The 23,710-nt window shown below is 44.8% G+C and overlaps 1 protein-coding gene across 1 annotated transcript; it reads left to right on the plus strand.

The window, feature by feature from the left end:
- RFWD3 (ring finger and WD repeat domain 3) lies at positions 1–23,250 on the plus strand. The gene is made up of 13 exons (XM_076349436.1): positions 1–13; positions 2,388–2,772; positions 4,165–4,400; positions 6,172–6,272; positions 6,381–6,578; positions 8,784–8,875; positions 11,050–11,164; positions 16,285–16,513; positions 17,700–17,850; positions 20,080–20,256; positions 20,863–21,077; positions 21,344–21,561; positions 22,192–23,250. Exons 2-13 carry the CDS (start codon positions 2,390–2,392, stop codon positions 22,333–22,335), a joined length of 2,259 nt encoding a protein of 752 aa, XP_076205551.1. The 5' UTR covers positions 1–13; positions 2,388–2,389; the 3' UTR covers positions 22,336–23,250.
- The last annotated feature ends 460 nt before the right edge of the window (positions 23,251–23,710 follow it).

Raw genomic sequence — 23,710 nt, forward strand, 5'->3', positions numbered from 1 at the left:
GCTCCGCCGGCAGGTGAGCGAGGGGCGGCGGGGACGGCTCCCACCCCCGGCTCGGTTCCCCCGGCCCGGCGTCCCCCGAGTACCGCGGGCGCGGCCGGGCCTCCGCGGCCGGCCGCCGGGGAGGGGTGCGGGGTCCTGCCGCGGCCTGGCCCCTCGGGGGCCGGGCGGCGGGAAGCCTGGGTGACGGCGGGCCCCGGCCTGAGGGGCCGCGGGGAGGTCGGGAACGGCGTCCCGAGAGCTTGGGGTGCCTGCGGCTGTCGGAGGAGAAGTCTCCCTCTCCCGCGCCGTTTATGTGACCGCTTCTTAGTTAATAAGCGAGCCCTGGAAAAAGCCAGAAATAAACCCATGCTTGTGGAGCGCGCGCTTGATTTTGGGTGGCGTTTGGGGGTTTTTTTGGTTGACTTTATGTTAAAGCAGGTGCAGTGTAAGAGCTCCTGGAGATGCAGAGCGGGGCCTGGGTTGGCCTGAGCGCTGCCGGGGGCTGCGTGGTGAGGAGGCCCTCCGCAAGGGGAGGCCTGTGCTTCAGCCTTCGGCTCTCTGGTTAGTACCGCGGAGGCTTCTGTGGAGCCGCCCGCTGCGCTGCCTCGCGAGCTCCGTCCTGCCACGGCACTCCGGTCTGTCTCGCGTGGGCCCAAGAAGCTTGTTCGTGGAGACCTTCCATCTGCCGGCTCCTCCAGTGGCTGCCGGGTGGGCAGCTGGCTGCCTTGAGGAAGACGCTGGCCTTTGCCCCTTTCAGGAAAACACCAAGGTTTAATGGTGAAAATGCCAGTATTAACGTCTTTTTTTGGTTGGTTTGTTTTTTTTTTTTTGTTAGGAGTTATGCAGGGCTAGTTAACCCACGATGGTGAATGTGTGCGGTATTTAACCCACAATCGTGAATGTGTGCGGTATTTTTAAGTCTCACAGTTAACTTATGGGGAAAATAAAGGGTCTGTTATGCTTATAGGTGGCAATTTTATCATGAATGTGAGCTTAGTGCTGGAGAAGCAGTACTTGACCATCTGTATGACTGTTCTGGTGGGAGGTGGCGCTTAACATCTATTTTTGGCCTAACTTAGGCCGAATTGGTAATTAGGATAAGAATTATGAAATGATTCGTAAGTTAGAATTTCTTAAAAGGTCGATAAAAACACGTGAGCATTAGTACATCCCCCTCTAGTAATTCTTGTATACATTTTCTAATTATTCTTTGCACTAAAAGCAGCCTTTCTCTATTTGCACAGCGCCTAGCCTAATAAGTTTTGGTGTGTGCTTTCAGCTCTTGCGTAATGCTAAAGGTCTGCAATTCCCAAGGCCTTTCAGGTTTACGATTGCTTAAGTATTTTCTGAGAATGTGAATGACCTTCAGCAGCTTGCAGAATTTAATCCACATGCCTCCTCCAAAAAAGGACTATTTTTTTTTTCTTTTGGCGCACCTATTTTTGCAATTAATGAAATAATCTTCAACTTTTTTGTGTTGTAAGACTGCCTGTAGCACAGGGTGACTAAAGTGCTCTAATTTGGTGGCTGACAGCAGCATAATAACTAGGGATGCACAGGCTGTCGTCTCCTCTGTTTTTCTTCAAAACCTAAGGTAGTACTTAGGTTAGGAGGTAACCTGAAATCTTTATCCCAAAGAGGTTTGCAGGGTAACCATCCTTAAATAATATATGTGAGGTTTTACTGCAAATTTCGTGTTTATCTAGTCTCAGGCTGAATATGGATCTACAAACGCTGATGCTGTAGGTAACTTGCTACCCATAATGTCTCAGTCGTGGGTTCTGCTGTGATACCCTTTCTGGGTTGGCATGGTGTTGGTGAATATAAAGTAACCGAAAGGTCTGTTAAGTAGGAAAGGGTTGCGGTGATCTGTTACCGTAATGGAATTTTATTCGAAGAAACTTGAAAATAAACCCACCTCCTGAGAGCGATGCGACGGACAAAGGGCTGCATTGTAGAGCTCGTTTCTGGCTGTATATGTGGGTGTTAGTGCAGCGCTGCTCACCAGGGAGAATCTCTAGAATATTTCCAAACTGTTCTCCGAGATCCACATGAATTTACTGGCAAGTAAATGATGCCAGCAAGAAATCCTTAACGTTCCGTATTCATCCAAAGGCTTGCTTAAGTCGATTTTGCGATGTGCCTTTGGTGCTAGCTGCTGTTGAGCCAAAGGCTTCGAGTCCAGGACTCTGGGAGGGTGCTGCCTGCTATGCCAGCTCACATACCTGTATTGACTGGAGGCGGTTTAGCTCTGCTGCGTGTCTAAGGCAAAAGGACAAATTCTCTCTCGAGTCTGAATTCTAAAAGCTTTTGTAGTCACTGATGGCTGCACCTGATTCTTGCCACCGTCAGGCTAGAAGCAGGGCGCAGACTTGCAAATACTAGCTGTTTTCTTCACCTTTTTGCAGAAATGGCTCAGGAAGAGATGGAAGTTGATCTCCAGCCAGTGGCTGGTTACTCTGTAGAGAACCTCAGGACGCTTCCCGCAGAGCCCTCTGGTCACGCAGTGCTGTCGTCCCGTGCTCCAGTGCTCAGTGAAGGAGGAGGCAGCGTTACAGTTCTTCCTGCTGATGACGCTGTTGTCATACCAAACGCTGGTACAACAAGGGAGGCAGCTGCTGAGCCTGACCCGCAGTTGAGTCCTGCCTCGGCTCTCGACGGACTGCAAAGGCTACAAGGGGCGTTTGATCCCTATCGGCCATTGCCTGTGCCACAGGTCACGCAGCGTCCGCGAGTGAGGAGAGCTCGCAGGCAACAGAGAATTGGTGGTTCCCAGAGGACAGTCGGTGCCAGGTAAAGCAGAAAGGAAATTGGGTCTGAACTGCACTCTTATCAAGTCCGGCATCACTTTAAAAGTGCCTTGCTTCCTGGCTTATAGAGCCCAGCTCAGGCCAGAGGTGTGGTCGTGGCCAAATTCTGGGCAGCTCACATACCATTTAAGCTCGATAGTAGCACAGTGCTCTCTGATCTCTTCTGGCAGGATCTCTGCTCTTAAGTGAATCCCCCCGTTTCTTATGTTGGCAGTGGTGGTATTGACTTCTGAGCCCTTCCACGCTTTCTATCTTGCTTGCAGAGCTTCTGCTCGCACCATTCCCCCTGCTCTGCCAGATTCCTGTCGGTGCTCCCTGCAGCAGTGCTGACTCTCGGCAGTTCCCGCCAGCATTTAGCTTAGTGGAGCTTGTGCTCCGTTTTACGTTTCACCTTTGATTTGAGGATTGCTCGATTAGGTTTTCTGGTGACAACTGCTGCAGAAACTTTCAAAAACATGCAAACTAATATTTTTCTGTAGGGTTTTTTTTTTTTTGTTACCTCCAGGCAAAGAAAGTAAAAATTCTGTGTTTAATACCATTTGTGATGGGTTTAAAGGGTGATGAGTGGGGATGCTCTCCAGCCAGAAAGAAGTCCCCGTTTCTGGTTTGTTTGGTTTTTGTCTCATCTTTGTAGCTTTTGTAAATGCCAAGGGTGAAATTATAATTAACTGGAGCATCGCCTTTAAATTCAGCGAGACCAAGAATTCCTCTCCTCCCAAATGATTAAACATAACTGTACTGTTTGCCCTTAGATTGTGTGTGAAGGTCACTGTAGTTCCCAGGGCTAGAAGGCAACCTGACAAACTTCGGCTTTGAATCTGAAGGATAATTGAGATGATAGCTGAACTGATGGGGAGAGAGGGGAGGATGTTTCTATCCAGGGACGAAGTTCCAGTAGAAAAGAGGAGGGAAAGTAGAAAGACTAGGCACAAAGTAGTCAGTGGAATGAGACTGATACAAGCCTCGTGCATCTAATATTACCAGTGGCTATGAGAACCAGGCCTGAGGTAGGGTTGGAGGTACCGATTAGGAGTTCCTTAGGCTATTACTGAACGATACTTCTTTGCTTTTCTTCTCTCCAACCCTACCACCACCCCACCCCAAAAGAAGACAATGTCAGTGTTGCAATGAGAAGGAGATTTTCTCTGAGCTGAGCAAAATGAATGGTTGCTGTATGATACTGCTGATTGTTCATAAAGTGGGCAATTGTACGTGATTGCCCCTCTTACCAGAGAAGATCTGTCTTGATAACTTTGATACCTTCCTATTGCAGTCAGAGCCTGGGAATTGTACCGCAAACAAGCATGGAGAAACATGTGGAGTCTTTAGTTTACCTGAAATAACTGGGTTTTATTTCTTCCTTTTCTGGACTCAGGGCAGCATTGGACAGTTACTTTCAACTCGGCAGGACCCAAGAGCCAGCCACGGGACCAGTTCCACGTCTGGAGCCCTTGCATATCGCGAGGCACAGCCAGGAACACAGCTCAGACGAAATAATAGAAGTGAGCGACTCTGACAGCAGCACTTCTGCTGAGGAGGAGGAAGCAGTGGAGGCTGCAGCACCGCTGCTACCATCAGCCCAGGAGACACCTCCAGCAGCTAGATCAGGAGGTCTGTGCTATATTTGAGCTGTGTAGAGACTTATTTCATAAACTCATCTTGCTGCTTCAAAACTTGGTGGGGAAATCCTTTCGAGCTTCACAACAGACGGTGCAGAGAGATCATTATGCCCACAGCTGACGGGAGCAGGTTGCTACCACAAGGCTTTCTGGCAAGCAGTTCCTAAGAGCAGTAGCAGCAATGGGTGATTGCTACTGTAATGTTAAATACAATCTTTTTGCTATTTGCAGGCTGCTGCTTGTAAATAATCCTGGAAATGTTCAGAATAACTTTGAGTTTAGAGATCCTTACTTAGCACACTTCTGCTGTTATATATTATCAAGGAGTATTATTGAAGCCATCAAGTCACATCTCTGGAGATCAGCAGTGGTTTCAGTTTTCAGAGGAGGATCTGATTCAGTATTTTTTAATTATTTGCGATTTCAGTCTGCTTCAGTTTAGAGTTTTCTTTTCATTCCTGTAACTTCTTGCGACACTTAGCTGAGGAGGTAGAGATACTTAGGACACTGGGCTTTTTGTTTGTCTTTTTCTTTCCTCGGCTTTTTCTGGCTCGCAATCCGTTATCCAAACTCATGTTTGCAGGCTGCCACGCACTTCAGTGACATTGTGATGAACATATGCAGCTTATGTAAGAGTGACAAATAGTTAACTTGCTATTCAAAGTTACTGATGCCCAGAGAATATGAGAACAAGATTTTTTTTTTCTTACTTCAGTCTCTAAGGAATGTCCTTATGTTTCACTCTCTGCCCTTAGGTTTGCTTTTGATTGGCCAGCCCACCTTGACACATTTTTTTGAGGGTACATCTATGAGCTGTCTTTTGAACAGATTCATTCTGCTTGCTCTCAGCTAGTCTTACATGTGACAGGAGCTCAAGCTGTTAAGTGCTGTCTAATATTGTGTGAACATATGCTCTCTGTTGGATTTTCTGGAATCCCCTTGTCTTTTTTGCTTATATAAGCCACTGGTTCCTGTGCAGCCCTGAACCGTAGAGGCTGAGAACTTTATTGACATTAGCCAGGATTAGGTGGTACCTCTCCACTGGATTGAGAATATCTGCCTCGAATACGAAACGTGACTAACAACTCTTTTGTTTTGTCAGGAGATGGGAGGAGACAGTGATTTCTGCTCCTTTTTAAGTATGCTACCGGTGGTAATCCAAACATAGCGTTTCTGTGTGCCCATGCTTCAACAGAAGGGCTAACAGAGGCCTGCCACAAAAACATATGGCCCAGCAGAATTGATAGTTCGGATAACTACCAGCTGGAAAACTGCTTAAGTCGGGGTGAATGGATAGATAGCATACAGTAAATGCTTTCTTGGCACATGAAATATGCATGCTTCGATCCCTTGGCAAAATGACTTCTGCATATTGGTGTCTGTCTTTCTCCGGGCGTAATGATGCAGGGGTGTAACCTTACATCAGCCTAACAACAGACCTGTATGCAGATACGCTTGTTCCAGCAGGTCAGAAAATTCTGATAACAACGGCTGTCTTTAAAAGACCTCCCCTTCTTCACTGAAATTCTGCTGCTTTCTATAAAAGAAAACATAAAGTTCTTTAGCGCTACCGTTGATGAATAGAAGGGCTTACGCACAGACTGCCTGACCTTCGGTATCCAGGACACTGATCTGAAGCTGTGTATGTAACCTGTGCTGTTGTTGCACAGCTTACCTTATGCCCTGATGATTTCAAATCAAGCCAAGGAGAGCTCCTTTTCCCCTTGTTACGTATCGGTTCATTTAAGCAATGCTTTCTTTAGTTTCCAGTCAGGTCCAAGCAGAGCCACCTCAAGCTTTGTCTCAAGCTTCTGCAGAACATGGAAGTCATGAAGATGAAGAGGCTGAAGTCCAGCAAAAGCAGGTAAGGTGACCTAAATGCTTTAGGAGACAGATCAAACATGGTAAATGCTGCATTTGTCTAAAAAAAGTTGTGGTTTTTTTGTTTTGTTTTTTTTATTTTTAATTCTAGAGAACTCCACTAAAGAAACTGGAACCATCAGTTCCTGTTGCGCCGCTGGATGAGGAGGAAGGGGATACCTGTGCAATCTGCTTTGAGCAGTGGACCAATGCTGGGGACCACCGTCTCTCAGCGTTGCGGTGTGGGCACCTGTTTGGTTACACCTGCATTGAAAGGTGGCTCAAGGGACAGGCAGGGAAGTGCCCCCAGGTAAAATGGACTTTTATGTGCACTGGAAAGGACTTGCTATCGGGTAACTTCTGCTGCAGGTGTGAGCACCGTAACTGTTAAAACTGCTTGCTGCATGAAGAGTCCACCTTTGCCTGCTGTCAGAAATAACAAAAATCACCGTTATTTTGATGTAACTAGGCCAGGAACAGCTAGCACTGCTTTAAAGGGAGGATTCTGGCTTGAATTTTTTCTCCTGAAGTAAAGCATTTGTGAGTACCAACTCAGAAGTTTGAGAGTTCAAGTGCTAAACCTGTAATTGGTTTCAGAACACTGCACTGTGGTCCTGGAGCGTGGGAATGGCAGACAGATTCCTAGAAGCAATTAACTAAGCATAAAGAATAAGTTATTGGACAAGAAATCTGTTTGAGAACTGTTTTCAGGCGGTTAATCTTCTGTTTTGAACTGCATCTGCTTTTGCAGCCTTTGAGCAGATCAGTTTGTTTAGGCAGCTTGCAGAGAGCAAACTGAGAAACAAGTTGCATCCTTTAATGTTCATTTGCAAGTGGTAGATCTGCTTTTTAAGGTGCTCTCTTTGGTTTTGTTTCCATGGGTAATACTGATCTCTTTCGATTAGGTCTACATTTCTCTGTGATGTGCTTCCATTCCTTATTCCTTTTCTCCAGAAAGGAATGTTGACAAAAAATAGGTCAACGAGTACCTTGTAAATAGGATTCAGTTCTGCTGCTTTCCGAGTTGGTGGCTGGAAGCCCAGGATTTCTTTGGCTGTCATTTTGAGAGCTTCCATGGTCTTCCTTGACTTTGTGCAGGATTCCCTCCTCTCAACAAAAAACTTCCTGTTGACGTGCACTGTGATTAAACCTAAAGAATCACTGTTGCCGTAGCAAAGGCCCAAACCTTATTTTTCTTATCCCTGTCAATTCTGTGTGAGCTTTTCTTCACCCACTCCAGGCCCAGACAGAATTCTCGGAGACCTTCCTGGCATCTCTGTTCTTTGGAATTTTGTGACTGCTGGCTTCTTGAACCCTAACAACTCGTAAGGGGTGCTTGCTCCCTCTTTTTCTTCCAGTGATGTAATCACTGAAAATTTCCTGGGAGAACTTCTTGCTCCGGAGAGAACCTTGCAGCTAAATCATCTTCCCTTCATTTTCAGTCGCTGTCCTTTGCGACTGGGCATTCTCTAATTGAATAGCACAGAGTTGCTGTGCGTGGTGCTCTGTATACTAAGTGGCTTGAGCGCAAGTTACTGTGAAATTGCAGCATTCCTGATCCTGCCACTGGCAGCTGCTGGCTGCCAGGAAAGCTGTCTTAGCCACTTAGTGCCCTGCAGGGCAGTTCTTTACGAAGGGAAGGGGGGCTGTCTGATCTGAAACTGTTGCCTGAGATATCTTCGTGCTACTAAATAATAGAGAAGTCTGCATTTTAAGCACACAGTAATTTAATGTTCAGCGAAGGTTACTCGGTCTGAGTATTCACTGCCTCTTTTCTGATTAACAAAGTATATTTGCAAAACGGTAAGCTTGCAGATGCCCTAATTTCGTCCACGTCCCAACTCAGGAAGGCATTATCTCTTTTTAAGGTGAATCTAAAGTACTAAATGGTCACAGCCAGACGCACAAAATTTTTGATGTATCTTACTCCCCGCGTATCACTGAAATCAGTGGGATGTCAGTGTTTCATACTGACACTGGAATGCTTTTACGGATTTGGGCCTATAGGATTTGATCAAAGGAATATAGTACATAAATAACAGAGTTGGGAGTATACTCAGGGGTTCCCAAATCCTTGTCTGTTGGCCAAGCAGCCAGTCTGATGTTTTCAAAGTAGAAGTTGGGCTGGTGTTTTCTTTTAGATCTTTTTTTTTTTCCTCTCCCTTTGTCTAATTTTTTCTTTCTGGTCCCTGGAATTTACCTGACCATGCTGCGTCGCTGGTGCTTTAGCAGAACAAATTTAGTGGGAAGCAAGGAGATGCATTATTAAAGGTGCAATAGGATACATGACCTAAACTGTTGTTGTAGCCCCGATGAGAGCTCTGGTGCCTGTATGAGGGAGTGTCTTGCAAACACGCCGTGGTATGTTTGTGGTTTTGTGGACTTGTTTTCAAGCAGACAACCCCTCCCTTCAAAGCTGTAAGGATTTTTCAAAATAATGCCTAGCAACTTGTAGGGATGCATAGTTTGGATAGTTAAATTCTTGCAGATGAACCAAATTTGTCTTTTATTTCAGTGCAATAAGAAAGCCAAACGTTCTGACATTGTGATCCTGTATGCTCGGACTTTGAAAGCGCTGGATACCAGTGAACAGGAACGCATGAAAAGGTATGGAGTCTCCATGTAACGATACGACCTCGCTGACTGCGTGCTGTTGAACTGGCTTCTACTTCTTGCTTTAATTTCCTGTCTTGTCTAAAGCAATTTGTGCATTCCCTTGGGGATTATCATGAGTATGGCTGGCTTAACAAACCAAGGCCTCACCGGGTTGCACCTGCCTTCCCTGGAAGGAGGATTTTCTTTTGGAATGCAATTCTTGAGTTTGCACTTCGCAGCACTGAAATAGCAAAACCTATCTTGTGCTGTATCCTGAAATGTCATCCCGGGAGAACATGCAGAGTTGCTACCAAAAAGCCATATATTTCTAATTCATCATTAGATGAGAAAAGTGAGGCATAGTTAAAAATGCAAGGGGGGTGAATAGCTGACCTTTTCTGCCATCTTTTCTGCATGCATTAAACAGAGTAATCTCTCATGAATCACTTTCCATCTTGCTTTGTCAAACTCTTCATGTAGCTTTACTTACAAAAGGTCAGCAAGCATTTCTATGACTCTACTTCCCCCTCCAACTTAAATGTAGACTTCTTATTGAAAAAAGGAAAAGCGGGGATGAAAATGGGGACTAATTTCTTTTCAGTAAGATGCTGTCACAGATGCTATTCTGAAATTAAAAGGCTGCAGATATCCGAGTTCTCCTGAATCTTGTAGTGAATAGAATTTAATTGGGGTCGTCTTCACATGTCTCATAACTATACTGCTGTTCTTTCAATGCAGTCTTTTCAACAGCAACCTCACTATACTGGTAATTATTAATCAGAAATGATTGAGGAGTAACTGTCATGAAGGGAAAATATCTCTTCTGTCCAGATTGCCACTGCCTGATGGTGTTTGAACTGTACCTTTAGAAGGATCACGCTTCTTTGACTGGATCGACACTGCAAACCAAATGATAAATAAGATTTTTTTCAAAAGCACAGAAAGCATTTGGGTGTTTAAATCTTGTTATCTCTCATGGAGAGGTAGTTGTCTAACTGCTTGTGTCTCAGAATCTCGCTGCAGCCCTTCCCCGCTTGCCCTACACCTCCTCTGCCTCCTGTTTTTGTTGGGAGGCAGACAGCAATGACTGCCTGTCAGTCCAGTTAAGTTGCTGGCAGTGGCTGCTTTGTGGCACACAGCCATGAGTGGAGGACAAACGTGAACACTGATGCATGCATCAATATTGTTTGCATATAGCCTTGAACTGGGTTTAAGATCATGGGTTTTGTTCTTCACGTTCAAAAAAGCCAGCCTTCAGGCTCTGGGTACTTGTGTAAAGAATGTGTTTGCGATGGTTAAATAAAGCATTTCACCTGTTTCTTCTGCGGCAAAAAAAATTGTGTGAAGACACTATAGGGAAATGACAGAATTCTGTGCTTGGTAAACATGCAAGGCTATGTCTGTATATTTAGAAGGTATTTAGGCAAGCTGGATCTCCCTGCACCTGAACTACTGAAATAACTGGAATATTGCAGTTTTTGAAGTGCAGAATGCAGTGGTCAACACTATAGACCAAACGTGTAGATAATCTTAAGGAATACTGGTGTTTCTTCCCCCTCGTTAACTATTCTTTCATATGTAAAGCATATATGAAAAAGAAATTGCAGTATGTTATCAAAACTGCTGCTGCTAAATTGTGTGTATGCACTTTTAGGCTCAAGGTGAGGTAGTAAGCATGGCTTCTACATGGGCATTCACAGAGAATTCATCTGTATCTGCCTATTTCTGATACAGTTATATTTCCTGAAATACAAAATTAGTTAATGGCAGTAGAAACAAGCTTGAAGATCTTACTGTGTTATGACTTGCTGTATTACTGACATGGTATATTACGTGGACATTGATGGTATGGAATTTGCTAAACTGTTTCTGTAGGAAAAAAAAACACAACACCCTGATTTCTCTTTTGCTCTCCTCTCCTAAATTAGCACATTTGGAGAGGGTGAGGAGAAAGGCTGTTGTTTCTATGGAACAATACTTGAGTGAGTCACTCAGTACAATTGCATAACCGAGAACATCTCGAGGTGAATGTACTGGATGAGTGTGGTACCGGACTTTCTGTTAGTTTTGAATTTACCTGAACAGGACTTGTGTTGGGATGAAGTCGGGTGATAGGAGTAGACAGCCCAGAGAAGCATCCTCGGTAATACCTAGTCGTAAGGATTGCTTTTCTCTCATTCCTCCAGCTCTTTAGAAAAGGAACAGATGTTGCGTAGACAGGCAGAGCTGGAATCTGCACAGAGCCGTCTCCAGTTGCAGGTTTTGACAGACGAATGCAGCAAACTCCGCAAGCAAGTTCAGGTGAGTCTCACGTTACTCATACACAGAGAATTCCCTTTCTCTTCAGCCTGTCTCTTGCATGTTCCCTTAGAGGAGAGAAGACAGGCTTCCAGTTTTAATAAGCAGCAAGATTTAGTAAACTCAATTGCCGAATCATCAGGAGTATCCTAAACATCCCAGGCTGGCATATTCATGTATACTCCGTAACACTGACTTTTTTTTTCGGTGGTGCTTCTAAGACTTAATCAAAGTTGCAAGTACAGCTTAGCAGTAGTTTTTTTGGCTGCTGATGTCGCAGGTTCCTCCTGAGGTTTTGTGGTGCCTGGAAAGGCCTGGCAGTACAGCACCAAACTTATTCTCCTCATCTTTATCTTAGCTGCGTGAAAATAAGCTTAGAAAATCTTTATAGTAAACCTGTAATGGGGCCTATTATCGCTAGTTAGTAAAGAGCCTTTGAGAAGTAGCTTGTGAAGAGATACGGCTATTTGCAAAAACAAAAGAAAACAACAGAAACACCCTAATTTTTTGTGAAGGTCAGTCAACATTCTACTTAAGCATCTTCTGGTACCATGAGACCTGGCCTGTCATTAGGGTAGGCTGTATGCATGGGCTGAACAGCTGCTAAGGGGCACCTCTGTCCCCCTTAGAATACAGATTACTGAACAGAAATGACTGGTTGCTAAACGACTGCTTCCTTTCTGGCTCATATCACAAAATACTGTGGTATTTTGTAATCCATCACAGCTGCTTTTGCTGCATTCCTATAAATTGTGGACTTTACTGGTGCTTCCAACTGTGAATTATCTGGCGTGTTCCACCAGTGCTAGGTTTTCCAATAGCCTGTTTCACAGCCAGTTTGCTACTTTTTTTGTTGTATGAGGTAGATGATATCTAATCTCTCACTGTCTAGTAACTCGCTTAATTTTATGCTTTTCTTTACTTCTGGATTTTTTTATAGCCTTGGTTATTCATGTCTGTACATTAAGCAACATCCTCTTTGCTGAAGTCGTCCTGTATGACGTAAGATAAGGCTTTATAAATTGCTTGCCTAAATTCTTGCATGAAGCTGTATGCTCATCAGAGCTAGTAAGAAAATTGGGCCACTTTGGCTTAAGAAAAATGTGAGTAAGATAAAACTGCAGGTCCATAATGTCTTCCTGCAATTCTTCTTGTGTTAAACAATAGAGCATCCAGCCTAACTGAATTGAAGTCTCATGTTATAAAGATTAAGTACCCTGTGTTCTTTAAGCTCTGTTTCAGTATTTATACTGCATTCATCACTGTCCTGTAGTGGTTAATGTGAATGCTGGAAGCAATTTTAAGGTGCTTGTTTATACTATGAATAAACTAAAAGCAAAACAATTTGCTAGGGAGCAGAAAATCCACAGGAAGTCTGGAATAAGTCTCTAAGTTGTTTGATTATATTTTGAGCATATGCCTAATAAGTTCCTTGCTTTACTAGATGACCTCTCATAAGACAAGTACTTGCACAGAATTGTTTAGGTTGGAAGGGACCCTAGCTGGGTAACTTCAGCACTGGGTTGCTCAGGGCACTGTCATGCCAAGCGTTGAGTGTATGCAAGCAGATGGCACAGCTTCTCTGGACATCTCATTGTTTGACCATCCTCACTGAGAAAATTTTTTTTCCTAACATCTAATCTGAATTTGCCTTGTTACGTTTTGAGTCTGTTGCCCTGGTCCTTTCAGCAAGCAATGTTACTGATGGCACGAGAAAACGTGTTTAATTGGCAGGCAAAGCTGTAAGTCAGTATAGAAAACGAAGTGCTGTGGGATTACAAAAGAAATGTGTGAAATGTCCATACGCTCAGGGGGACATTCGGTATGGCAAAGTTCAGTTGCATAGAACTTTATTGGAATAGTTATGATGTTCATTGGTTGTGTCCAAACCTTGGCGTCTGAAGTCTTACGGGGAAAGCAAATGCCATCGGTTCCCCCCCAAAAGTCATTGTGTGAACCCTTTTTTTTTTTGTTGCTAATGCGCTTGAGAGCTGTGCCTCATCAGCAGTCGTGTCACTAGTTATGACCTTTTTTAGGTTTGTATGCATTTTTCCCTGCTCTTGTCCATTAACAACCTTGTCTGTTGTACTTTGTTATTGAAGTATTTAAGATGATTGAGGCTAGAAAAGGGACATTTTGTAAGTCTTTAGCTGTATGAAAATATATGAGGAAAGGATCTTGAGGGGAGAGAGCGTAGGTAGCTAACTGGAAGCAAGCTCTCACCAGCGTTGTTTCTGTGTGTAAACTGCAGTGTGTGCTGTGCTGAGCTATATGCTGCACACTGCATGGCAGGTTCAGACTTGCATTTTGGAAGCAGTGCTACTGAAGCCTTACTTTAGGCAAAAGTTTTTCCTTTGTGAGCACAGAGAACTGGGGAATCAGATGTGAGCTACTGCAGTACTCCTCCTGAATCTGCCAAAATTTTCAATAAAAGTTAGTTAAGGATAAGCAAACCATCTCTGGCTTCCGGCATTAATACCACTGATCAACAGGGGTAGGAGATTCATTTTTGCAAGTGGGAAACAGTAGCTCTGTTTGCATATGGAGCAGTAAAGGGAGGACTGGCAGGGAAATGACAGGAGATTGCATGCTGCTGTGGAGAAGAAAGCAAGTGTGATTGTGAGCCTTGCAGAGGTCAGTTTATATTGCTTGATGTGTTGGAAAAGCTTTTTTTAAATAGGATTTTCAGAGCATCCAAAAGGAATTAGATGGCAAAACATCAATAAAAATTTGTGAACCTAGCACTTTTAGAAAAATTTTAGGCTAATGGTTTTATTGCATAAAAATCTTTCATCTTTGTGTTCACCTCCAGTTGATGTCTGGGGAAGATCTAGAAGAAGTAAGCAAAACCTGATATTTCATTCAGCTGTTAACGTATAGTGAAGCCGATTAAAAATGCTCTGTGTCCCTTTGACTGAATTTGAACCTGAACCAAAGGGAGGTGGAAGGCGGAGTGCCTGTAGTGCTGCACCGTAGCTCGAGGTGGTACAGTCATGTGTTTATGTCTATTAGATGCGAGGCTGGGGCTGTGTAGTGCAAGACAGCAAGCGTGACTTCTGTAAGGAGGTCTGCGGGAGCACAGCCAGAGAGTGACCGTCATCTGATAACTGCCTTTGTCTTTAAAGCTTCATATCGGCTATTAAGACTGTAACCTAATACTCAAAAGAAAACTGTTCTGAATTTGTTGTAGCTGGTGGTTTCCCTTTCCTGTTCATTGTGCTCTCCTGCTTCTACTTCTCATGCTTATTCCTCAGGAAGACTTCTGCTGTATATCCTCTTCTTTCCCCAACCTGTGTGACTGTGTTCATTCATCACTACAATGGCAAGCTGAAATCTAGGAGGCAGTCATAGCGTGTGCAGAGAGACGAGCGTGCCCTCGAGGCCCTTAGGCAACACCAGGCATCAGGAAAACTCTGCAAACATCTTAAAGGAAGGTACAGGTTTACACTACCAGAGGAGTGTTCTTTTGAGCACAGTTAGTGGAATTCGTTCTGCAGTGCAACGTTTTTAATCACCTTGGTAATGTGTCTCCAGTAAGACTTCCTGATTCTGCTGGCTTTGTCCATTGTGTTTAAATGTAAACGTTGTACTAATAGTCCTTGTGGTTTTAATTGCCTGGTTTCCTTTTTAATAACTTGTGTAAAAGTTGAATGTTGAGTGCAGGTGACAAGGAGAATTTTGTAAACTCTCCAGAGCAACAAATAACTCTAATCTCTTCTGATCCTCAGTGGTGGTGGTATCCTCCTGCCTTTTAGAAATAATGAGTTTATTACATTTTTGATTAAAAGTCACTTTCTTCTAAGTTACCTGTGTTTTCACTGACTGCCTACTCTAAGCCCAAAGCTATAGCTTCCATCATAAGCATCCTGGCACGCCCCACACCTCTTCTTCCTCCCCAGGTTGTTTTGTCTTTGCTTGCTCTAACAGGATCATCTTGAGTCTTCAGCTTCAATTTTTATTCCCTTGGGGAATGTGCAATGAGCTTGATGCAAAACAGATCGGACCTCTGTAAAATATCAGAACTGTTCTCCTCTTGAGCAGTTTCCAAAAGCTATAGGTCTTGATGATAACTATTAATGTAGAGCTTGATCTTTGATCTTGCCTCTTTGAGAGCTGCTGCCTTTGCTTAGACCTGAGTTAAGTGGTAGTGGCTGGTTCAATATTGAGGCTAGCTTGCAATCTACTAATATATTCATAATATCACTCTTGTGGCCCTTAATTGTTTAAAAATTACGTAGTATTTGAAGCATAATCTATGTTGCTCAGACAACAGAAAGCAAGTAGCAATTTTCATAATATATACACTCCCTCTAATATCCCTGGGGTTCTGTACTGTCTGGTTTTGCCCTTGGATTGCAGCAAGTTGGTCAACATGCTTTTGGGGGTGGGGGGGGCATTTTCAGTTGACTCAGAATATGCCAGTGCCACTACTCACATACCCACCTCACCCCTGATGATCTCTGTGGAAAGAGGAATTCTAGGAATACCTTGTTGCTGATAGAAGATGTCCTTGGCCATGTCTCCGCTGAGCATCCTTGAGCATTCATCAGTTGGCAGGGAGGAGGTGGCGGAAAACGGGGCTGGAGCTCGAGAGTTGTGTCATTCCTGGAATTTGCTGCCCAGGGTTTACAAGAACAGGGTCATCTTCATTAAATAGACTCACTTGTTTCCTGCAACGCTCTTTATGTTGAAACTTGGGCTTTTATTTTTTTATGGGGTATTCTGGAAATTCTGGAAAATGGTTCTAATTGACTTTCTCTTGTGGTTTAGCTGCATGTAATACTTGGCAGTTCATTCTTTTCTAAACAGCATTGATCTGGTAATAATTGTTACTGGCTTTTATGTGTTGCCCAAGAGTCCTCTCTCTCACAGGGTCTCATACATACAATAACAGACTTTGAGTACATTGTGCCAGAACTTGCATAGCATTTTGAATGCTTTTGTTGCTCGCTGTCATAGTCAGTGGACTTGGAAATCCAGCATTTCAGGAACAGCATGGAAATTGGACCATATTCTCCCTCTTTATCTGAGAACAAGTACAATTGGAGCATCTGGAACAGATAGCACAGTAGGTTACATGAGCCAGTGACTCATTAAAGCTCTTTGAGTCTTTTTCTTTGCAGGAGCTGAAGGCTCTCGTGGCCCAGCACAATGTGAGTGCTTCTCAGCAACCTGGCAGCTCCCACGCCTGCCTCCCAGGCAGCCTCCCCTCCAGCCAAAGCCAGCGCAAGTACCACTTGGAAAAGGTTTTTGTGGTGTCTCAGACTGGGAACTGCAGAGTAATGGCGTACTGTGACTCGCTGAGTTGTCTCGTGGTATCGCAGCCTTCTCCACAGTCTACTTTTGTTCCTGGTAATTATGCGAGTCAAGATTTGGGGGTTCATAGGTGACAGTTAAATGTGTGTTCTACTTGCTCCCTGCTTCCCCCCTCTCTCTGGCTTGACTTTTGCATGTGCCTTGTAAACTGGGAATACCCATAAGACTCCCTGTAGTTCATCTGGCCCCTGCGTTGGTACCTTCTGCCTAGCGAGGCAGCTCGTTTCCCCTGTCACTTCTATGGCAGAATCCTAGCAGAGGGGCTCTGGCTCTTCTGCTGAAGTGCCACATCCACAAGAAGGTAAAAGGTGTGTCTGGTACTCCTTGCAAAGGCGGGTCTTCTGAAAGAGCAGGGGGCTGGTGCACTAGGGCATGCGGAGAAGCTTCCAGTGCTTGAGTGAGAAACACTGCTCCCCAAATTGTAGGTGGATTGATCCACATGCAGCTGATTTGTCAATACTCTTTAAAAGTTTTTTGCTTTTGGTTTTTCTTTTTTTAATATGACTGATAGGAGCACTGTTTCCCAGTGAGGAAATAGGAAGCCAAGAAGTCATGGGCAGCCCTGTTTCTGTCGCACTGTTATGGCCAGCGGCAAGTGACCTGACATCTGGACCAGTGCCAACTTGCTTTTTCAATGAAATAGGTGTAGCATTAGGATTCTGAGAGAGCAAAGTACTTCAATGCTTTCTGAACGATGAAATTTGCTTTATTTGGTTAATGGTTTGGAGATTAATATGCCTTATCTAGACATAACAAAATTGTTTTCTGCATTCAGCTGACCTTATTTTTTCTGGCTTCTGGAGCCAGGGAATGAATCTCTGACTGGAGGCTTTGTGGTGACTCTTGTAGCACACAGGTTAAGTTCACCTGTAAGCATTCTTTGCAATGGTACTTGTTCTCTTAAATAGCCATGTAATCCTACTGTGTGTGTGTTTATCTAGGCGAGAATGACTTTGAATAAACTGGCTAAAGAGCAGCAGGCTCTTGTTACAAGAATTGTAACACTAAGTTTGCTCTTGCTGGCTGGCATCCTTAAGGATTTAGCCCTGTTGCCAGTTGAACTGAAGAAGGATTTGTGGCAGTTCTTATCCAGAACAGCAAATAACTTTTACGTGTTCATCACGCCACAGGCTTCAGTACAGACACTGTAGTTCTGGCATAGAATTGCTAGTTCTCCACGTATGCCGCTTCGATAACCTGCTTTATCCTTCCTCTGTGACAGGTTGTGGTGTTAAGATGATGAGCGTGGCCAACCTGAAGAGTTGTCAGTACATCCCCATCCATAGTAAACAGATTCGAGGACTGGCTTTTGGCCGTCGAGCAGATGGCTTGCTGCTCTCTGCTGCTCTGGACAACACTCTCAAACTTACCAGGTGAGCCCTGCTGGGGGGAGCAACCTGTCCCAGTGGAGTTTTGCTATGTGCAAGAGACTGGATTGGATTTTGTTCAGTCTCGCTCTAAATGTCTTGCAGCACTTGCTATTCTGCTTTCCAAAAGATGCTGCTAAGATGAGATCTGGTCTGCGTATATTCTTCCTGTGTGTGGGAACTAAAGAGAGTAAGACTTCTTGCTTTTAGATCCTTTACATGGAGGTGTTATGGAGCCACCTGTCTCTGATAATTTTCCCGTGGAGAATTCAGTGGAAAACAAGTAATTCAACACGGATTGGCCAAGTTGTGTTGAGAAGAAATGTAGCACGATGTATAGATGTGAAATTTACTGTCCGCTTGGTTTTCTGTTACTGCAGGGAAGTGTGGAGCGTGGGAACTTGTATGGCCTAAAACAGAAACAAGGGGTATTTAGGTTGGGCGCTTTCTTCCCTGCACTAATGTTGGCTTCTCTGATGTTTAAACTTCTTGCAGAGGATGGAATTCATCTGGGATATGAAATGCGTAGACAGCACTGTTGAGCTCGTGCCAGAGGAACACAGGTTCTCTAGAGCTAGCAGAGACTTAAAGCAGCGGGGTGGCGACTAGTTAAACAAAGGCTGAGAGAAAAACGTGTCCAGTCCTGGTAGAATTTACAGCCTATGAGTGTATTTTCTTGCTACTCGGTGCTGTTCTTCAATCTTAAGCTTAAGCTGCTTCAAAACTTTGTCGGCTAATTGATTCTTATTGAGTTATATTAACATCTTTATGCACGTCTGTCTGTCAGTTAGCGTAGGGTTAGGCAGGATACGTGTCTGTTACATGACTGATTGGTCCCAGTTCTTTCCCACGAGTGAAGCAATGAAGAGAACTTAATCCTGCAACAAAAATGTAAAGAATGTTGCTTTCCTGTTACCATGTTGAAATGTTTGCTAGGCTAGTTAAAAGTAAACAAAACTGTCTCTGCTAAAATCAGCATGTCAGATTTCTAACCGATGAGGTTGATATTCTTTTCATGGTTTAATCTGGAGAGCAGCTTCTCGTCGCAGTATCTGCTCAGACACTTGACTCCCATATCTGCCTCGTTGGCTGCATCGGAACTTGTGATCCCCTTGCTTTTGTGCTTGATCCCAGAACATCTTGGAGTTAAGTGCTTGCTTCAGCAGCATCTTCATACTTCTTTCAGTCTCCCTCTGAAAGAAAAGTCCCCCTTTGGTCATCTTTCTTCTCTAGTTACTGATTTCATAGTCGTTCTTGGATAATTCCTTTTGGTAGGTGTCCTTGAGTCTCCTCTTCTGGCTTGCAAGTGTTTAAAATAGCACCATGATTTGGTTTTTTTTTTTCCTGTTGTTTTGAACCAGTCACTGTTCTGATATCAAACTCCCTGTTTCCCCAGCCAGGTTTGTCTTTGTGGTTGTTCCCCTTATCCTTACCTGGGAGCAATTACTTGCTTCTCCCTGGAGTAATCTCCGAGCGTAATCACCTTCCCCAGGGAGAAACCCACGTGTTGTAACAGATATCCAGAGTTACTTGATGCGTGCTGTCTTCTGTCTCACACTGTTCTCGGTGTGCTGGGCCTATGTTGACAACGCTGCTCTTTGCAAATACGGTCTAACCTGATGCCAACTTCATCTGCTATTCTGCGTTGTGCCTCTCTGTGTAGTCCCCTCTTCTTCCTTCCACAAATTGAGTTTCTAAAGAATGAACACTATAAATGTGCTTTTAACTGTCTTTACCCCACTCGCTGTCTCACTCTTGCTCGAATTGGATTCTTTTGAGGCATAAGCACTGTTCCTCTCGTGTAAAAAGGGAAATAATTAATGAGAGATGTAATCTGAAGAATGAGCCCTGTGATCTTGGGAATATGCAATATTACAGGATTACACTAGAGGCACTTCTAATTGTTTCCAGAAAAGTAACTTCGCTTTCCCTTTCCAGTAAGGCAGCTGAGACCCTGCTCTGAGATTTCCTTTCCCAGTCTCCAAAGATCAATCTGGAAAAAGAAGCATTGGCCTGGAAGAATTATAAGTCACTTGACAATAACCAAGTGATTATTCTGTCTAGATTTTCCAGATTCATGTCTGGAGTAAAGGACGAGTTAATTCAGAATTCAGTCTGAAGAGAGATGCTTCTGTCCAAAGACTTTAAAAAGCTAGATTTGCTTACCTTAATTATGCTATTTTCTCATCAGTAGATGCTTGTGCAACGGGCCAACACTTTGCTTTTCTTCTGCAGCTTGGCAACAAACACTGTGGTGCAGACATACAATGCTGGCCGTCCTGTCTGGAGCTGCTGCTGGTGTCTCGATGATACAAACTACATCTACGCTGGATTGGTCAATGGCTCTATCATGATATATGATTTGAGAGACACGAACTCTCATGTCCAGGAACTAGTCCCTCAGAAGTCCAGGTATGGCATAAGGATTTTTCATTCCTCTCAACTTCACCAACGCACATTAAGCTAAGCATAGCTTCTTCCATAAATCACACAGCAATTGTAATAGCTTAAATTGTTTTATGCGAATCTCTTGTTCAAAAATTCAAATTTAGCACAGATGTGGGAAGTTTCTCATAAGGTATGAGAGTTATACGTGGTATATGTATAACTTAGTACGAGTGCTTGGCACCTGTATCTTTTTAAGGCACACAGTGGTCAGAAACGGACCCACCAGTGCAGCCTAAGCAGGAGAACTGAATTTGTTCTGGAGCTGGGTTTTGTATTTAATTTGGAAAGGACAAATTAGAGAGAGGTGTGAGACGCTGGTACTTCCATCTCTTCCACTCAGGGAATCAAATGCTGATTTACACGCATCTGACGTGTGCTGTCTGATGCTTCTTTAAAACGTAAGGCTCGGTAGTTAAGTTGAGTGTCGTTTATTCTTGACAAACCCACTGGGGTTCCTTGCTTGAAGGACCATTTCGTAGCCTGCTTAGGCCCTTTCTTTGCAGTGTGGTTGGAGAGACTGGAGCTCTGAAGCGGTGAGGCAGCACTGACTCTTGCCAATCACACTTGCAGGTGCCCCATGGTATCGCTGTCCTATCTGCCCCGAATGGCCTCAGCCTCGCTGCCTTGTGGCGGAGTATTAGCCGGGACCTTGGAAGGAGCCTGCTTTTGGGAACAGAAAGCTGGCAACTCCTACCAGCCTCATCACCTGCCACTGGAACCTGGAGGATGCATCGATATTCAAACAGAGATCAGCACACGGCACTGCCTCGCGACGTACAGGCCTAGTATGTAACGGCGTGCATCTGCAATGCACTTTTCATCGCCGCTCTGGCCTGCTGTCTGTCGAGTTCAACAGCAGCTTTTTTGGTGCCGAGGGCACAGCAGAAATGTAGTACCTGCCCTAGCCAGAGCAATAAGCATTTGCACATAGATAAGAATTGGGTGAGGTCAAAGGGAGGCAGCTGCAGGGTGGTGTTGCTTGTATTCCTACAGGGAAAACTTGTCTGCAATTAAATTTTCCAACAGTTACCTTTTTATTTCTGCCACACAGGTAAAAATAACCCATGTGTGCGTTGTGTGATGATGGAACTGACTTGCAGGCCACTGACAGAGGCCTCTGAAGATGTGGTGTGTTCTTCTAACCCAGTTCAGACTTTCAGTGCTGGGCCCACCTGCAAGTTGCTGACCAAGAATGCCATTTTTCAGAGCCCAGACGAGGATGGCAGCGTCTTTGTGTGTGCTGGTGATGAGGCATCTAATTCTGCCCTGGTACCTCTCGTCCCTTTCTGTGTGGTGGAGGGTTTTATTGCAGTTCGTAGGAGAGAAGCCGTATCAGTCACAGCATCAGTGTGTTTTGGTGGGAATTGTCTTGTCACGTGCGTTACCCTGTGCGGGTTGTACTTGCTGTAGCAGGTGTAGCTTTCTGATAGCGTGGGACACTCAGTATTACCCAAGGCCTGTGGTCCACATCCATCGAAAGGAATGTAGGCAGCGAGCCCCTGTTGTCCACCCGAGGAATGCAGGTGGGCACACTGGCACAGCTGGGCACCGTTAAGTGGTGTGTAACGGACTTGGTGGGATAGCTAATGTGGTAAGCGCCGTGCGGGATGGGCGCAGGCTCTTTAGGAATGACAGGGAAGATGAGGAGAAGGGTTGCCCTTATATGAAAAAGCAGCTCAGATGCAGAGGATGGACGACAGGCTGCTTGAGAGCTCATGAGGAGAGGGCAGTCAGGGTGACATTGTGCTGTGAGTCTGTTAAAGACCGTCCAAGCAGGGTATGAAAGTAGACAAAGGGTCCTGTAAGTAACTTGAGGAAAGTCTTTTCTCTAGAGAGAGGAAGCTCTGGTTTGGATGGGAGGGGGGAATCCTGCAGTCTTTGACCTTGTCTGTCCCACAGCTATGGGATGCTGGAAGTGGCTCCTTGCTGCAGAAGCTGCAGGCTGACCTGCCTGTGCTGGATATCTGCCCCTTGGAAGTGAACCAAACCCACCTCCTGGCTACTCTGACTGAGAAGATGGTGAAGATCTACAAGTGGCAGTGAGAGTGGTCCCTACGCCTGCCATGGAGAGGCTTTCCAAATATGCTGCTGACTAACCCTACACAACCGCTCGGTCCCAGACTCCGCTGTCCTGCACATGCTGCTTACAGGAGGCAGGAACCGCCACAGCACCTTCCTGGCAGGAGGCAGGAACTAGGATGTGCTGGTGCCTGGAGCAGTTCCCTTCTACCTCCATCTTCCTTTTTAGGTCTGCCCTTATTTCTTCTTTGGTCAATTTTCTTCAAGTCAAACTCTGCAAGCTGCCTCATTACAGCAATAATTCTTGGACTGTCTCCAGTGTGTGTTGCTGCGTTTTTTTCCAGTGTGAATACAGCACAGGGACTTGCAAATCTCTTCTACGAATCAACAAAGCAGGAGGAACTTGAAGACCTGAGACTCCCACTGCACTTTCTCGTGGAGTCCTGCTGTGATTACTGGGTGATGGGAAGGTGGCAATATTGGCATCTCACTAGCACTGCTGATACTCGGTGTAAAGCAAGTTCACCGCTTTAGGGAACATACTGCTGTGTTCTTTTGAAGGTCTAAGGTCGGTTGGCAGTTATTCCCTGATGAGGACTGACCCTGTTTTGTGGCCACGGAGAGAACAGGCTTAGAAAATCTACAGAGGACCTTTTCCTTTTGTGGTGGTTTTTGTTTGTTTGTTTTTTTCCATGAGCATATAATTTGCACTGTAATTCCCGAACACTCTGCCCCCATTTCCTTCCCCTTCTCTCTTCCCTGCTTCACCCTCAAGCAAACTTGGACAGTTTGGTTGTGGAGAATGAAACTAGAGAAGTACAAGTAAAGAGGAGGAGATGATTCTTGTACTGTTGGCTGCTGAAGTCCATGGTGTCTGTCCCTAAAGACAGCAATGTACTGAAACAGACAGTACCTTGGAAAAAAAATGCTGGCTGCTTTTTTTTTTTTAGTGGGGTTCCCCCCCCCTGCCCCGCCTTTGAGGAACTGGTGGAAACTCAGGGATTTCATCAGCTTGCTTTCACTGATGTTTTGCCTTCCTGAAATCATAGTTGCCAGTTCACTGGCCGGTCACAGACAGCTTCCAGTTATATTTGTGTGCAAGCGTGCTGCAGACTCGCTGGCTTATGTAAATCTGAGCCTGTCGGGTGGGATCACGGGCCAGGGGATGTGTGCTGGCCAGGTGGGCTCTTAGCACCCTTACCATAAACATGCTGAGGGGTGCGAGAACGTTTATCTCCAGGTCAGATCATGAAAGAGGACTTAGGTTCCATTTTATGTTTAACGAAAGCGAACTTGCCAAGGATGTTGGAAGCTGCAAGATGAGTTCCCTGTGCTGGAAACGTATCCCTCGGCACACCTCTGCCTCTGGCCGTGGTAAGCAGCATCTGTCCTGTTCGGC

The sequence above is a fragment of the Aptenodytes patagonicus genome, chromosome 11 (assembly GCF_965638725.1).
Source record: "Aptenodytes patagonicus chromosome 11, bAptPat1.pri.cur, whole genome shotgun sequence".
In the NCBI taxonomy this organism is placed as follows: domain Eukaryota; kingdom Metazoa; phylum Chordata; class Aves; order Sphenisciformes; family Spheniscidae; genus Aptenodytes; species Aptenodytes patagonicus.